This window comes from Sarcophilus harrisii, chromosome 1, assembly GCF_902635505.1.
Source record: "Sarcophilus harrisii chromosome 1, mSarHar1.11, whole genome shotgun sequence".
Lineage (NCBI taxonomy): Eukaryota > Metazoa > Chordata > Mammalia > Dasyuromorphia > Dasyuridae > Sarcophilus > Sarcophilus harrisii.
The window spans coordinates 643,181,609-643,199,092 of NC_045426.1; the positions used below are offsets into that span (position 1 = coordinate 643,181,609).

At 35.9% G+C, this 17,484-nt stretch overlaps 1 protein-coding gene across 7 annotated transcripts in view; it reads right to left on the reverse strand.

Annotated features, from left to right (window-relative positions):
* The window catches only part of MROH1 (maestro heat like repeat family member 1), a 181,575-nt gene that overhangs the window by 139,272 nt on the left and 24,819 nt on the right, over nucleotides 1-17,484 (reverse strand). For all 7 annotated transcript variants that reach the window (XM_031947386.1, XM_031947384.1, XM_031947381.1 and 4 more), the window contains one exon: nucleotides 11,855-12,000. In XM_031947386.1, coding sequence (XP_031803246.1) covers nucleotides 11,855-12,000 — 146 coding nt within the window. The remainder of the gene's footprint in view (nucleotides 1-11,854; nucleotides 12,001-17,484) is intronic.

Sequence of the window (17,484 nt, forward strand, 5' to 3'; positions counted from 1 at the left end):
GTATGCTCAAATCCTACATTTATTTCTACTGAATTTCATCTTAGACTCTGCTTAATTTTACTTGACAAAGACCCTTGAGCAGTTTGCCACTTCCTTTTCAAGCTTACTTTAGAGATCAGGAAACCCAGGCAGAGAGGGTTAAATGATTTGTCTGAGGTCACCTAGCTAAAGAGTGTCTGAGGCTGGATTTTAAGTCAGAAAGATGAGTCTTCCTGACTTCAGGCCTGGGCATTACTTCCACTGTGCCATCTAGCTGCCCTGTATCCAGCTAAAGAGCTCTGCATGGAACTCCTTGGATGGATACCCTCCTGAGTGCCTGAAGTCTTCTGATTATCTTGCTAGGGTAAGACCTAGGTTCAAATAATGGTTCCTCAAGAGGTTTGGCAATTGTTGATGCTGTAAAGTTACCCATGTATATATCCTGAAAATTAAAGACTATTAAATTAAAAAAAAAAAAAAAAAAAAAAAAAAAACAAATAATGGTTCCTGTTATTTCCAGTTATTTGGTATGGTACTCTTCCTGAATCTTTGCTACAGAAATTGTGGAAGATGGCTAGATTATATTGATTTCTTTGTACTCTACCACCTGCCAATTTCCTTTTTTGAATAAGTATACTAAATTGGTAGATAAGGGAAACACTATATAGTTTGGCTACATTTTAGCAGAGCTTTGGATAAAGGATTTCATGCTATTCTTGTGGAAGAGATGAAGACATGTGGATTAAATGACAATGTGATTACACAGACTCAGGGCTGGTTAGATGCTCAGATTCAGTGTCAATATGACAGAGGGTGTCCAGGAGATTATCCCAGGCATCTGTGTTTGGCCTTGTGCTATTTAACAAGTCTCAAATGAAGGTATAGATGGTACATTAATTAAATTTGCATCGCACAAAGCTGAAAAGATAGCTTTAAAGGAAGACTCAAAGTGTCAGAAGACTAAATTAGGAAGAATTTAAGATGAAATTCAATAAAAATAAATGTAGAATTTGGGATTACAAAAAATTAACTTCAGTACAAAACTGAGGCAGTATGGTTAGAGAGCAATTGCTCTGAAAAAGATCTTAGGGTTTTAGGAGACTCCAAGCTCAACGATGAGTCAGCATTGTGATGTGGCAATGAAAAAAAGCTGGTACAAAACAAAACTGCTTAGCACTACCATCTTTTTAGTAAAGAAATGGCCAATGGCTATGAGCTATGTGCCCTCTGGTGGACAATGGGATACTGCAATCTTTATAAGAAGAGAAACATTCATGAAAGAGAATTCTCTCATAGCTAGCTACTAGACTGGCAGGCTGGACCTGGAGAGTAATTCAGATATTTCATTCGTTTATGGAACAATTAGTACAATGACTCACTATCCACTTAAGTACACGAACTAACTTCTGCTTCTGTGACCAAGTGCCACAAATATAACATGTCACAAATAGCGTTAATATGTAAAATATGATACCACTATGAAAAAAAAAATTGTTCTAACACACCAAAATCCATAACAGAAGAAAATATATTAAAGTCTATAAAAAACTTGATAACTCTCTAAATTAACTTTTTTTTAACTTAAGAGTATAGCTGTTTTTTTTAATTAAAGTCTTATTTTCAAAACATATGCCTAATTTTCAACGTTCACCCTTGCAAACCCTTGTGTTCCAAAATTTTTTTGTCTCTCCCTTCCCTCTATCCCCAGACAACAAGTAATGCAATATTTGTTAAACATGTGTAAATCTTCTATACATATTTCCACATTTATCATGCTGCACTAGAAAAATCAGATTAAAAAGGAAAAAAAAAGTAAGAAAACAAAATGCAACCAAACAACAACAAAAAAAGTGAAAATACTCTGTTTAGTTTCCACAGTCCTCTTTCTTGATGTGGATGGCTCTCTCCATCAAAAGTCTATTGGAAATGCCCTGAATCACCTTGCCGGTGAAAGAGCCACATCCATCAGAATTGATCATCGTATAATCTTCTTGTTGCCAGGTATAATGATCTCCTGGTCCTGTTCATTTCACTCAGCATCAGTTCATGTAAGTCTCTCCAGGCCTGTCTGAAATCATGCTGCTGGTCATTTCTTATAGAACAATAATATTCCATAACATTCATATACTACAATTTATTCAGCTATTCTCCAACTGATAGGCATCTATCTATTCAGTTTCCAGTCTCTTGACACTACAAAGAGGGTTGCCACAAAGATTTTTGCACATTTGGGTCCTTTTCTCTCCTTTAAGATCTCTTCAGGATATAAGCCCAGTAGAAACACTGCTGAATTAAAAGGTATGCAGAGTTTGCTAACTTTTTGAGCATAGTTCCACCAAAAATGTATTAGTGTCCCACTTTTCCCACATCTCTTCCAACATTCAGTATTATCTTTTCCTGTCACCTTAGCCAATCTGAGAAGTGTGTAGTGGTACCTCACAGTTGTTTTTAATTTTTAATTTCTCTAATCAATGGTGATGTAGGGCATTTTTTTTTTCATAGGACTAGAAATGGTTTTAATTTCTTTGAAAATTGTTCCTATCCTTTGACCATTTATAAATTGGAGAATAGCTTGTATTCTTATAAATGAGCCAATTCTCTATATATTTTAGAAATAAAGCCTTTATCAGAACCCTAGCATGTAAAATTTTTTCTCAGTTTTTTGCTTTCTTTTAAATTTTGTCTGCATTGTGTTTTGTTTGTACAAAATCTTTATTAACTTAATAAAACCCAAATTATGCATTTTGCATTCCATAACATACTTTAGTTCTTCTTTGCGGACAAATCCCTTCCTTCTCCACAGATCTAAGAGGTAGACTATCATTTGCACTAATTTGCTTGTAGTATCACTCTTTAAGTCTAAATCATGATTCTATTTAAGACCTTATCTTGGTATAGAGTGTTAGGTGTGGGTCAATGCCTAGTTTCTGTCATACTAATTTCCAATTTTCCCTGAAATTTTTGTCAAATAGTGAGTTCTTATCCAAGAAGTTGGGATCTTTGGATTTATCAAACACCAAATTACTATAGTCATTGACTATTGTGTCTTGTGAACCTCAAACACTCTATTTCTTAGCCAGTACCAAATTTTTTTTTTTTTTTAATACTTTTAACTTTTTATTGACAGAACCCATGCCTGGGTAATTTTTTTTTTTAATAGCCTTTTATTTACAGGTTATATGCATGGGTAACTTTACAGCATTAACAATTGCCAAACCTCTTGTTCCAATTTTTCACCTCTTACCCCCACCCCCACCCCCTCCCCTAGATGGCAGGATGACCAGTAGATGTTAAATATATTAAAATATAAATTAGATACACAATAAGTATAATGGACCAAATGTTATTTTGCTGTACAAAGAATCAGACTCTGAAATATTGTACAATTAGCTTGTGAAGGAAATCAAAAATGCAGGTGGGCATAAATATAGGGATTGGGAATTCAATGTAATGGTTTTAGTCATCTCCCAGAGTTTTTCTGGCAAAGCTAGTTCAGTTCATTACTGCTCCATTAGAAATGATTTGGTTGATCTGTGCTGAGGATGGCCTGGTCCATCAGAACTGGTCATCATATAGTATTGTTGTTGAAGTGTATAATGATCTCCTGGTCCTGCTCATTTCACTCAGCATCAGTTCGTGTAAGTCTCTCAGGCCTTTCTGAAATCATCCTGTTGGTCATTTCTTACAGAACAGTAATATTCCATAATTTTCATATACCACAATTTATTCAGCCATTCTCCAACCGATGGACATCCATTCAGTTTCCAGTTTTAGCCACTACTGAAAAGGGCTGCCACAAACATCGCACATACAGGTCCCTTTCCCTCTTTATAATCTCTTTGGGATATAATCCCAGTAGTAACACTGCTGGATCAAAGGGTATGCACAGTTTGATAACTTTTGAGCATAGTTCAAACTACTCTCCAAAATGGTTGGATTGTTCACAACTCCACCAACAATGCATCAATGTCCCAGTTTTCCCAAGCATCCCCTCAACAATCATATATTTTTCCTGTCATCTTAGCCAATCTGACAGGTGTGAGGTATCTTAGAGTTGTCTTAATTTGCATTTCTGATTAATAATGACTTGAGCATCTTTTCATATGACCAGAAATAGTTTCAATTTCTTCATCTGAGAATTGTCTGTTCATATCTTGACCATTTTTCAATTGGAGAATGGCTTGATTTTTTATAAATTAGAGTTAATTCTCTATATATTTTGGAAATGAGGCCTTTATCAGAACCTTTGACTGTAAAAATATTTTCCCAGTTTATTGCTTCCCTTCTAATCTTGTCTGCATTAGTTTTGTTTTTGTACAAACAAAACTATTCAGTTTGTATAATTGAAATTTCTATTTTGTGATCAGTAATGATCTCTAGTTCTGCTTTGTCATAAAGACTTCCCTTCCACGGTCTGAGAGGTAAACTATCCTGTGTTCCTCTAATTTATTAATAATTTCATTCTTTATGCCTAGGTCATGAACCCATTTTGACCTTATCTTGGTGTCGGTGTTGAGTATGGATCAATGCCTAGTTTCTGCCATATTAGTTTCCAATTTTCCCAGTAATTTTTTATCAAACAGTAGTTCTTATCCCAAAGCTGGGATCTTGGGTTTGTCAAAGACTAGGTTCTAAATTTGTTGACTGTTTTATCCCTTGAACCTAATCTATTCCACTGATCAATTAATCTATTCCTTAGCCAATACTCAAATAGTTTTGGTAACTGCTGCTCTATAATATAATTTTAGATCTGGTACAGCTAAGCCACCTTCATTTGATTTTTTCATTAATCCTTGAAATTCTTGGACCTTTTGTTTTTCCATATGAACTTTGTTGTTATTTTTCTAGGTCATTAAAATAGTTTTTGGAAGTCGATTGGTTAGCGCTAAATAAATAGATTAGTTTAGGTAATATTGTCATCTTTATTATATTTGCTGCTTATCCAAGAGCATTTAATATTTTTCCAATTGGTTAGATCAGACTTAATTTGTGTGAAAAGTGGTCTGTATTTGCTCATAAAGTTTCTGATTTTCCTTAGCAGATAGATTCTAAATATTTTATATTATCAGTAGTTACTTTAAATGGAATTTCTCTTTGTAACTCTGTTGGATTTGTTAGTGATATATAAGAATGCTGATGACTTATGTGGTTTATTTATAACCAGCAACTTTGCTAAAGTTGTGGATTATTTCTAATGATTTTTTAGCAGAATCTCTGGGGTTCTCTAAGTATACCATCATGTCATTGGCAAAGAGTGATAATTTGGCTTCCTCATTGCCTATTCTTATTGCCTGGGTAATTTTTTACAACATTATCCCTTGTACTCACTTCTGTTCCGACTTTTCCCTCCCTCCTTCTACCCCCTCCCCCAGATGGCAAGCAGTCCTATATATGTTGAATATGTCACAGTGTATCCTAGATACAATGTATGTGTGCAGAACCAAACAGTTTTCTTGTTGCACAGGAAGAATTGGATTCAGAAGGTAAAAATAACCCAGGAAGAAAAATCAAAATGCAAACAGTTTACATTCATTTCCCAATGTTCTTTCTTTGGGTGTAGCTGCTTCTGTCCATCATTGATCAATTGAAACTGAGTTAAATCTTCTGTTTGTCGAAGAAATTCACTTTCATCAGAATACATCCTCATATGCCCATCAACTGGAGAATGGCTGAATAAATTATGGAATATAATTGTTCTGTAAGAAATGACCAGCAGGATGATTTCAGAAAGGCCTGGGGAGACTTACATGAACTGATGCTGAGTGAAATGAGCAGGACCAGGAGATTATTATATATTTCAACAACAATACTATATGATGATCAATTCTGATGGACGTGGTCCTCTTCAACAATGAGATGAACCAAATCAGTTCCAATAGAGCAGTAGTGCACTGAACCAGCTGTACCCAGGGAAAGAACTCTGGGAGATGACTATGAACTATTACATAGAATTCCTAATCCCTCTATTTTTGTCCGCCTGCATTTTTGATTTCCTTCACAAGCTAATAGTACGCCATTTCAAAGTCCAATTCTTTTTGTACAGCAAAATAACTGTTAGGACATGTATACTTATATTGTATTTAATTTCTACTTTAATATATTTAACATGTATTGGTCAACTTGCTATCTGGGGGAGGGGATGGGGGGGGAAGGAGGGGAAAAATTGGAACAAAAGGTTTGGCAATTGTCAATGCTGTAAAATTACCCATACATTTAACTTGTAAATAAAAAGCTATAATAAAAAAAGAAAAAAGAAAAAAAGAAAAATAAAACCAACTTTTAGTTTTGTTTATTCAATAGTTTCCTTATTTTCAATTTTATAAATCTCTCCTTTTATTTTCAGAATTTCAATTTTAATTTGTTCTTTTAGCTTTTTGAGTTGCATGCCCAATTCATTGATCTTCTCTTTCTACATTTTATGCAATTAAGTATCTAGAAATATAAAACTTCTCCCTAAGAAGTGCTTTGGCTATATCCCATAAATTTTGATAGGCTGTCTCGTTATCATTCTCTTGGACAAAATTATCTATTGTTGGTTTGTTGTTTCATCCACTCATTCTTTAGGATTAGATTATTTCATTTCCAATTAATATTTTATTTTTCCATGGTCTTTTATTATAGGTAATATTTATTGCATCATAGTCTGAAAAAAGAAACATTTACTATTTCTGCCTTTTCGCATTTGATTTTGAGATTTTTATGCCCTGATACATGGTCAATTTTGGGGTAGCTTTCATGTGTCATAGAGAAAAAAGTATATTCCTGTCTCCATTCAATATTTTTATAAAAGTCTATCATACCTAACTTTTCTAAAATTCCATTTACCTCAACTTCCTTCTTGTTTATTTTGTGGTTTGATTTATCTACTTCTGATAGAGCAAGATTGAGATCCCCCACTAGTATAGTTTTGCTGTCTATTTCTTCTTGCAACTCTCAACTTCTCCTCTAGAAACTTGGATGCTATACCACTTGGTGCATATATTTAATATTGATATTGCTTCATTATCTATGGTACCCTTTAGCAAGATATAGCTTATCTCTTTTAATTAGATTAAATTTTGCTTTTGCTTTATCTGAGATCAGGATCTCTATCCCTACTTTTTTTTAATTTCACCTGACGCATAATAGATTCTTCTCCAGCCTTTTACCTTTTTTCTGTATGTTAACACTGCTTTAAACAAGATATTATAGGATTTTGGATTTTAATCCAGTCAGCTATCTACTTCCTAAGGAAACGTTCATCCCATTCACATTCACAAATAAAATGACTATTTCCTGCCATCTTATTTTACCCAATTTATATATTTTTCTCTTTCCCCCTTTCCCTTCTCATCAGCGTTTTGCTTCTGACCACAACCTCCCTCAATCTGCTCTCCCCTTTTACAGTCCCTCTCCCCTTTCTTATTCCTTTACCCTTTTATTTCTGTTCTCCTTTCTATTACTCTCCTCCTACTTCCCTATAGTATGATTCAAGTTTCTATATTAAACTAAATATGTCTGATATTCTATCTTTGAGCCAAATCCAATGAGATTAATGTTCACACAATGTTTATCCCCCTTCCTTCTTTCCCTCAATTGTAATAAATCTTTTTTGTCCCTTCATGTGATGTAATTTTCCTCATTTTACCTCCCCTCTCTCTTCTTCCAGTACAATTTCTTTTCCACCATAAGCTTCTTTACATCATCACAGTAAAGTCAAATTATACCTACACCCTCTAAATACACCCTTAACAAATATATAGTTCTCAAGAGTTAAACTTGTCATCTTTCCATATAGGTATATAAACATCTTAACCTTTAAAAAAAATTTTTTTTCTTCTTCCCTTTTTTACCTTTGTATGCTTCTCCTGAGTTCTGTATTTGAAGATCAAATTTTCTGTTCAGCTCTGATCTTTTCATCAAAAATAAATGAAAATCTCCTATTTCATTGAATGTCCATCTTTCTCTCTGAAAGATAATGCTTAATTTTACTGGATTATTGATTTTGGCCACAGTCCAAGGTCCTTTGCCCTCCAGAATATATTCCAGACCCTTCGATTTTTTAAAGTGGAAGCTACTAGTTCATGGATAATCCTGATTGAGGCCCCTTGATATCTGAATTGTTTCTTGCTGGCTGCTTGAAGTATTTTCTCCTTGATCTAATACCTCTGGAATTTAGCTATATTTCTTGGAATTTTTATTTTGATGTTTCTTTCTGGAGATGATCGGTGGATTCTTTCAATGGCTATTGAAAAGGTTTTCAGGTTCTAAACATCAGGGCAGTTTTCCTTGATGAATTCTTGAAATATGTTGTGTAGGCTCATGATTTTCAGGGAATCCAATAATTCTTAGATTATCTCTCCTGAATCTATTTTCCAGGTCAGTTATTTTTCTGATGAGATATTTTATATTTTCTTCTATTTTTTTCTTTTTTTGGTTTTGAGTGATTTTTGATGTGTCATTGAGTCATTCACTTCCATTTGTTCAATTCTAATTTTTAATGAATTATTTTCTTGTTAGCTTTTTTATCTCCTTTTGCATTTGGCCAAATGAACTTTTAAATGAGTCGTTTTGTTCATTGGATTTTTCAGAATTTCTGTTTTTCAAGAACTGATTTTGTTTTCCATTTAGCCAAAACTATTCTTTAAGGAGTGATTTTCTTCAGATAATTTCTGCTTCCTTTTCCAGAGCTCTCATTTCCTTTTTTCTATTTTTCTAATTCTCTTTTAAGATCCTTTGTGAATCTTCCCCAAGAGAGTCTTGTGAGATGGAGCCCACTTTATATTACTCTTTGAAGTTTCATCTGGAGATATTTTGCCTTTAGTGTCCTCAGGGTTTGAGGTCTGTTGTTTTTCTCTGTCTCCATAAAAGCTATCTATAGCTAGAGCTTTTTGCTTTTTTGTTCATTTTTAAAGGTTGAGGTCTGTTCTTGGGGCAAAGAAGAAATATTCCAAGACTCTTCTATAGACACCTTGGAGTTGATGCTGCTGGCTTCCTTCCCAGGCTGGGTGGGCATGGCCCACCATTATGTTGGGGTTCAAGGGGTTCACTACTACTTGCCTTGTGTAGTGGTATTGGAGTTCTCACAGTTAATCTGCTGATCCACTGGCTTCTGAACCAGACAGAAATGCTGCTGTATTTTGGCTAAGAGCCTCCCACTAGGTTCCCCCAACAGGCAGAAGCCTCTCTACCCCGAGTCTCCCTGCACCACTGTACTGTGCCTGTGCTGGCCTGCAAACCGTGCCCCTTTCCCCCATGCCCGATTGAAACAGACCTTTCTTGAAGTCCTTCCAAGCTATCTTCTACTGGAAATTTGTTACACTCCAAATATTTTTGGGTTCTGTCATTCCAAAACCTGTCCAGAGGCTTGCTCTGGTGCTGATCTGAGGAAATCCAAGAAGAGCTCAGACAAGGACCTATCCACTCTCTGCCATCTTGACTCTGCCCTCTAGCTTCTTTTTCTCTAAATTAATTTCAAAGATGGCCATGGGGAATATAGAAAAATAATATGTTGGAAAATGCAATTGCATTCCAATAGATTTAGGATGGAAAATGCCACCCGCATCCAGAGAGAAAGCGATGGAGACTGAACATGGATTGAAGAATAGTTTTTTTTAGCTTTTTGTTGTTTGCTTGTAATTTTTTTCTTTCTCTTGATTTTTTCCCTTTTGATCTGATTTTTCTTGCACAACATGACAACTATGGAAATACTTTTTGTTTGTTTTTTGCTGAGGCAATTGGGGTTAAGTGACTTGCTCAGGAACACACAAGTAGGAAGTATTAAGTGTCTGAGACCAGATTTAAACTCGGGTCCTCCTGACTTCAGGGCTGATGCTCTAACCACAGCACTAACTAGCTGCCCCTATGAAAATATTTTTAAAAGAACTATACATATTTAACCTATATCAGATTGCTTGCTTGGGGAAGGGAAGGTAAAGGAGAGAGGGGGAAAAAATTTAGAACACAAAGTTTTACAAAAATGAATGTTGAAAACTACCATTATATGTATTTGGAAAAATAAAATACTATTAAAAAAAAGAAAATGTGATTGCATAGTGAGAAACAGGAACAAAGGTATACAGATTATACAGAATCTTATGATGATATATCATGAACATTTTTTTTAAAAAGTAAGAGGTACTGACTATGGCAAATGTCAAATAATGGCACAAGAATAAAAGTACATTTTAACAGGTACAGTAATTTTTCAATGATGACAATAAGCTAAGAGACATTCCAAATCAGATGTCTTTGTCAGGCCACATTCCAAATCAGATGTCTTTGTCAGGCCACCTATTTGTTAAAACAAAAATTAGAATGCTGGATTTGCAATCAAGAAAGCTTGAATTCAAATCCAGCCTCAGATACTTTCCAGCACTTAGTTCAAACCTAGCACATATTGAAGTTTTCGACGATAACATAAGAGAGATGATGCCATGACATGCAAGTGGATTTAAGTAAGGAAGAGCTTGTGCAAAGTCACCAGTATCACTTTTCTCTCCATAGACATCTGGGTCCAGTGGCAAGATGTAGATGGACTGATGACTGGAGATGGAACTGGATGCAGTGGAGGCCTTGACCTTTTGAAACAAAGGTCTTTAACAAGTCTCAGTTTGACTGAAGCAATGCCCAATTAATTATTAAGGCTAGGTAAGAAACATGGAAAATATGATTAAAGAGAATGACATAGATAAAGAACCAAAGAAAGGAGACCAGGGAATGGTCAGATAGATAGAAGGTGAACCAGTAAACAGGAATGTCAAGAAAACATAGGAGAAAGTATTCAAAAGGAGAAGGCAATCAACAGTATCAACTTCTACAAAGATATCAAGAAGATCAGGAATGAGAAAAAGCCATTAGAATTGACCAGTAAGAAATCATTTATAACTTTGGAAATGACAGTTTCAGTTGGATGATGTGGCAAGAGGCCAGATTTTAGAGGATGTAAAAGAAGGAAAATAAGTAGAGAAACTCAAGCTATATGGTTTTCTCAAGCAATTCAGCTGAGAAGGTAGGGAAAGACGCTTGAGGAGAAAGTCTGGAACTATGAAACTATGAAGAGTGGGGTTGCAAATCAGGGAAGAAAAGAATATTTGCCATGTTGCAGTGAGGGGTGAGATCAGAAAACAGTAATTTGTAGTAGGCCCAGTCAGCATCATTTCATGATTTATTGCAGCTCCATTCATCAGCTTACGTGTAGTCCCAAATTCCCCATTACTATATGTACACTATTTGAGGGAAAAGACTTTCTCTCTTTTTATGTTTTTGTTTGTTTGTTTGTTTGTTTAGTGTTTGGCCCATTTAATACTTTTTCAGCCATTCAATAAAATTGAATCAGATCAAGGGGAAGCACTGTTTATCACTGGGAATCTAATAAGGGTGACTAGTTTAGGTGCTCATGCTATTCAGAGGGAGTGGGGGAAGACATACAAGAGAAAAGGGGAAGAAATGTTGACAACAAAATCTTTTATAGCAATCAAAAATGCACCTGCCAAGTTGAACTTCTGTATTCTCAGGTAGCCTAGAAATATCACTTACGCTTAAGGAACAATAGAAAAGTGCTTCTCACACCTCCTGGGAACACTTTCCCAAAAATCATGTTTTACTTCAAGTAAGGAATTTAACAGAACTATAAGAAATTAGCTGTAGGAGAAATAAACATACACAGAGAATACCAGTTGCCTCAGCAAAAGAAAGGAACACATAACCAACTTGGTGGAAAATCAATGAGGCAGCCCTGACAGGGAAATGTATTTTGAAGAAAAGGTATTAATAGAAAAAAATCTCAGAAGTTATAAGACAAGATCCTGGAAATTATTCTTTTTCCTTTGCCCTAAGAAGCCTGCCTTCTCCCAGACCCATTTTCTTGCATATCACAAGCTAAAGGCTATATTACCTTCTCATGCTGCCGGAGATACTCATCACAGGCATTAAGAGTTTCTTCAGCTTTTGATTCTCCAAGATAACACAAAGAATTGCAAAGCTGCTCTTGCACTAAAGGATCCTTGTCTGTGACTGCATCTATCAACGTAGTGGCAAGCTCTGAAAAAGAGAAAGTAACAAGACGAATTTATGAATCAAGGATCATAAAAGTCTATGAACCATTTTGCTCTCAAAATTTTTTTCCACCCCCAAAAAGCCATGTTACCCAAGGCCCTCAACAATCCATACTTGGGCTATAATAGCTTTTCTTAGTCTCCCTGCCTTTTCTTTTACTTAACTACAATCCATCTTGTCACTCAACAGCTGTCACTCAACTTATCTAATGGATTTTTTCATCATGTCACTCTTCTGGATGGTTCTGGCTACTCATGACTAAATTCCCCATCTGAGCAGCTAAGTTGTCCCATGGTCAGGATTCATGCAACTTAATCCACAACACTCTATTACCAAATTTCTGCTGTAATCAAACCAAACCTTCTACACCATGCTCATTCTAGCCTCTATATCTTTGCTGTTCCCCCTACCTTAAAAGACTTCCTTCCATTCCATCTACTTAAATCCTCAGCCCCTTAATGAAAGTCTGTCCCAGTAACTCCTTCCATCACAGTCCTCTTTCTTATTGATTTTTCAGGGTACTTATTATTTATACTAAAATATTATTGTATCACTTATTTCATATTCAATGCTTTATTTTGTGCTTTTATAGAGTTCTCAATTTTTCCTCATGTATGACATGAAAAATGACTAGCATGTGGCACAGTAAGTTAATTATAGATATATAAAAGGATTGCCTTGCTGCAGCAAAGGCCCTGAATACATAACATAAATTTTGGATTTTTTTGTTAATTTTTAACATAAACAGCATTTTATTTTTTTCCAATTACACTTAAAGATAGTTTTCAACATTCATTTTTTAAAAATAATGGCTTTTTATTTTCAAAATATATGCAAAGGTAGTTTTCAACATTCATCCTTGTAAAACCTTGTGCTCCAAAGTTTTCTTCTTCTCTTCCCCCAACCTCTCCTCTATACAGCAAGTAATGCAATGTATGTTAAACACGTATAATCCTTCTATATATATCTCCACATTTATCATGCTGCACAAGGAAAATCAGATCAAGAGGAAAAAAATAGAATACAAAAATCAAGCAAAGAACAACAAAAAAAGGTGAGAATACTACAACATTCTTTTTTTTTATTTAAATTCATTTATTTAATTTACAAAGCATATTCATGGGCAATTTTTTCCAACATAGACCCTTGCAAAACCTTTTGTTCCAAATTTTACCCTCCTTCTCCCCACCCTCTCTCTCTTAAGCTGGCAGGTAGTCTAATACATGTATAACATTCATTTTTTTTAAATGATTTTAAGTTCCAAATTTTCTTCTTCCTTTCCCCTCAAGATAGGCAAGCAATCCAATATATGTTATCCGTGAGCAATCATACCAATCCATATAGATGTGTTGTGAAAAAAATAAAGCAAAAGGAACAAAACCATGGAGGAAAAAAAAAACAAGAAAATGAAAATAATATGTTTTGATTTGCCTTCAGATTTCAAAAGTCTTTCCTAGGATATGGTCAGCATTTTCCATCATGAGTCCCTTGGAATTGCCTTGGACTACTGCATTGCTAAGAAGAGCCAAGTCTATCATAGCTGATCGTTGCACAATATTGCTGTATAACATAAATTTGTAGTGAATCTGGTTAGACCAACAGTCTTAACTTTCTCCACTTTAGTTCAGCAAGCACATGTGTAGGAGTAAAGGCGATGGATTGTAGGAATAATCAAAGGCTAGGTTTTTGACTAGGCAAAACTGGGAGGGGGGGATGTCAAGGGACTGGAGGTCACAAAATGAACAAAGAGCAAGATCTGGCATTGCAAGGCAGAGGGAGATTTGAAACAACACACTGTGGTCAGATGAAGAGAGTTTCAAAAACATGGAAAGGGAGGAAAAAAATCAAGGAAATTTTGATCATTGTGTGACTGAGGTGGGACAGCGGAATGGGTCATGGAGCTGATCTAGGTTAAAATGCTTAAGGAGATATCAGTAGATATGCTGAAATGCTCCAGATGAAGGCCTCGAACTGAACTCTCTGAGGGAGGAAGGAGAATGTTCCAGCCATCAGCAGATATGACCTCCCAGAATGTGGTGGGGTTGTAGATAGAGGCTGAGCGAACCTCAGAAGAGGAAAGATTTCTGAGAGACAATGGAACCAAAGGGAATGAGTGACAGTATACCCTTTACTGGAAAAGGTGGCCATGAAGGAGTTTATAGGGGGAAGCCAGGTCTCAGTGACAGCCAACAAATGGAAGCAGTGGGAGAGGAGAAGGTCTAAAATGAAAGCAAGTTGCCAATGTTCCAGGCATTCCAGAGGACAGAGAGGAAAGTATAAGTAGCGTTAAGGATGTAATATTGTGGGGGAGGGGAAAGAAGAATGAGTTACTGGAGATGGTTTGAATGATAACCTCTAAAGGTTCAGAATCACTAGGATGTAGAAGATTTGACCTAGAAGAATTTGTCCATCATTGAAGAGTTTAGATAGATTTTCTTTCTTTTTTTAATTGAATTTTATGTTTTCAATCAGCAAAAAAATCCATTTTCTTCCTTCTCCATATCTCCCTCCCTTAATTGAGAAGAAAAATAAAATTACCAACATGTAGTCAAGCAAAAGAAATTTCTGCACTGACCAAGTTCAAAAGGACTACATGTATAACGTATATAAATACATTATCTTGTAAATCAACAACTACATGATATGTTAATGTAATTATATTACACATGATATATAAGTATATTATATAGTCTCTCTTTTCCCTATTTCACTGTTAAGTATATATACAATATCCAATTGCATATGCGTTTTCTTTGACCAGTTCACATGAGAGTGAAATTCAAATCATCAGCTGCTCTCCCATCTCCTTTTTGCTTCTATAAGACTTCTACATGCATAACTGATTTTACATGAGAAAATTTTTCCTAACTTCCCCACCCCACCCCAGTATATTCCTCTTCCTAGTAGGAGTTTGGGTTGTTTGGGGAGTTTTTGTGGGGAGGAAAAAACTAATCAGTCAATACAGATTTGGATATCTAGATATTCATATTCTTAGGGATAGAGTCCTCTCAAGGACTTAGGCAGTTCCAAGCAAATGAACCAAGTATTTAGAGCTTGAAGAAATGGTGTTATTTCCCTTCCCTCCTCCCCCAATACCTCCTGCAGGTTAGAAACTTGATGGAATGTTTTTTTTCCCCTATTCCCCGGAAGGATCTGGTACTCCATGAAAGGGAATTTCTCCTATCCCCATGGGTACTAGTAGCCAGTCATGAGTCAGTGGAAGGCTGTTTTCTCACTTTCCTCAGAGTTTACAGATGAGGAAGGAAATCACTTGCAATGGAATGGAACTTCTCTTCTTGCAAGGAGGTGGCCAAAGAAATGATACCTTCTCCTCTCATCCCACAGGCATGAGACTGATGCAATAATATGGCATTTCTCCTTTTCCCCAGGGAAGTTAGATATTAGGAAGAAGATATTAGGAGGAATTATTATGACATAATTTTCTCCCTGATAACTCAATTCCTACTATGTGCTAAATATTTTCTCATTACATCTTCAAAACAACTCTGAGAAGTAGGTACTATTATTATCCCCATTTTACAGTTGAGGACACTGAGGTAGGTGGTGTTTAAGTGATTTATCCAAAATTACAAAGCTAGTAAGTATCTGAGGCTGAATATGACCCCAGATCTTCCTGAGTCCAAGCCAAGCTCTGTTTCCTGAGATACCTAGCTACCAATATGTACTTATACCTCATCCTGGGCTGGGCATTCGTGAAACAAAGATGAAAAACAATGCATTCTATGCTCTCAGGGAGCTTAAAGTCTAATATTGGGGATATGCCATGTATACAAATAAGCATAAAGCAGCAAAATAAAATATTATTGTTACTCATATACTCTCAAAAGAGTTGAGCAGGAAGTTAGGGAAGCAGAAGGCAGGGCAGGAAAAAAATCGGTTCTTACAGAGTACGTACTAATGTACCAGGAATGGTGCTAAGCACTTCACAAATATTATCTCAGGTTGATCAGTGGATCAAATTGTAACATGAACTGAAACTTTGCAAAAGGATTTCAACAGGAAAAAATGAGGAATACATTAAAGATAAGAGGAGTAGCCCACCAAAAAATACATGCGTGTCTTCAGAGTTAAGTACAGGATTAGGAAACAGTAGGCCAAACTGGCTGAAATGCCCAATTTATGTGGGAAAGCAATGTGAAACAACGCTGAAGGATAAGCTAGAATCCAATTTAAAGGGACTTAAAACCAAAGCATTTAATTCCCCAAGACTTTTTTTCCAATCATTTCCAAGAAAAAATTCTTTCTACTCCCAGGCCTAATACTCCCCAACACCCAATCACATAACTTGTATTTTATTTTCTCTTCACACATAAGCTTCAAGAAGATAGGCCATCATAAATGCTTGCAAAGTGCTAAACAGTTCTTTCCTAAGTGAACATTAAGAACCCAGCTTCTCTTTAACCATCTAGAAACCTTTCCCCCCTGAATCTGAGCAAGACTTCTGCATTCAAAATCACAAATATTTAAGAAATTTATTTAAGAAAATTACTTTGATGGTCCATGGAGGATGGATTGAAGAGGCAGGCAGATACCACTAGCAGGCTACTGCAGGAGTCCAGGTGTGAGATTATGAGGGCCTGACTAGTGGCAGAAGTTATCAGAGGAGAGGAAAGCATCTTCAAGAGATGCTACAAAGATCAAATCGACAGGCCTTGGCAACAAACTGGATATGAAAGGTGAAAGACAGTGAGGAATCAACATAGGCCACAAGTGAGGGACTGGAGGGATGGTGTTGCCCCCTAAAGTAATAGATAAGTCAGGAGGACACACATGGACCTAGAAGGGCCAAGCTATGTTCTGGGTTCCAGGTTTGAGTGGGAAGGATATAGAGTGAAAAGGGCACTGGATTTGAAGCCAAAAGATCTGGGCTTCAAACTCAAATCTGACATACTGTCCTTCTAGGACTTTGAGAACATCCTTGAACTTCTCTTCATTCACCTCAGTTTTCTCATCCATATGAGAGCCTTTAAGGTTCTAAATTCCAAGATCTTATGAAACATTGAAGTGCAGAATATTGCAAAATAAGTGTCAATGATTCCTTAAACATTGTAAGTATTATAGCCCAAAGCAAGTCTAAATAGGGTCAACAGTTGATCCCACGTTATTTTTCTCCTGCTTGCTTGTTTCATGTTTTATAAATCCTGTATTAGGATTTATACTCACAGAGGCCTAAAAGACTACTGCAGGATCAATATCATAGAATGGCTTTTATTTCAAAAATGAATGAAAAAGCATTTTAACAAGCATTTATGTATAAAGCTCTGTGCTAAGCATAGGACATGTTAAGTAAAAGGCAAGACAGCCCTTGCTTTCAAGCTCTCAATAATATGGGAGCCAATTAAGACTTCAGCAACAAGTATGATGAAAGAGCCCAGTCAGTCTTAGGATACAGAAGCAAAGAAGATGCTAATGGATCTCTTTTAATGTCATTTCCATTAATAAAATCCT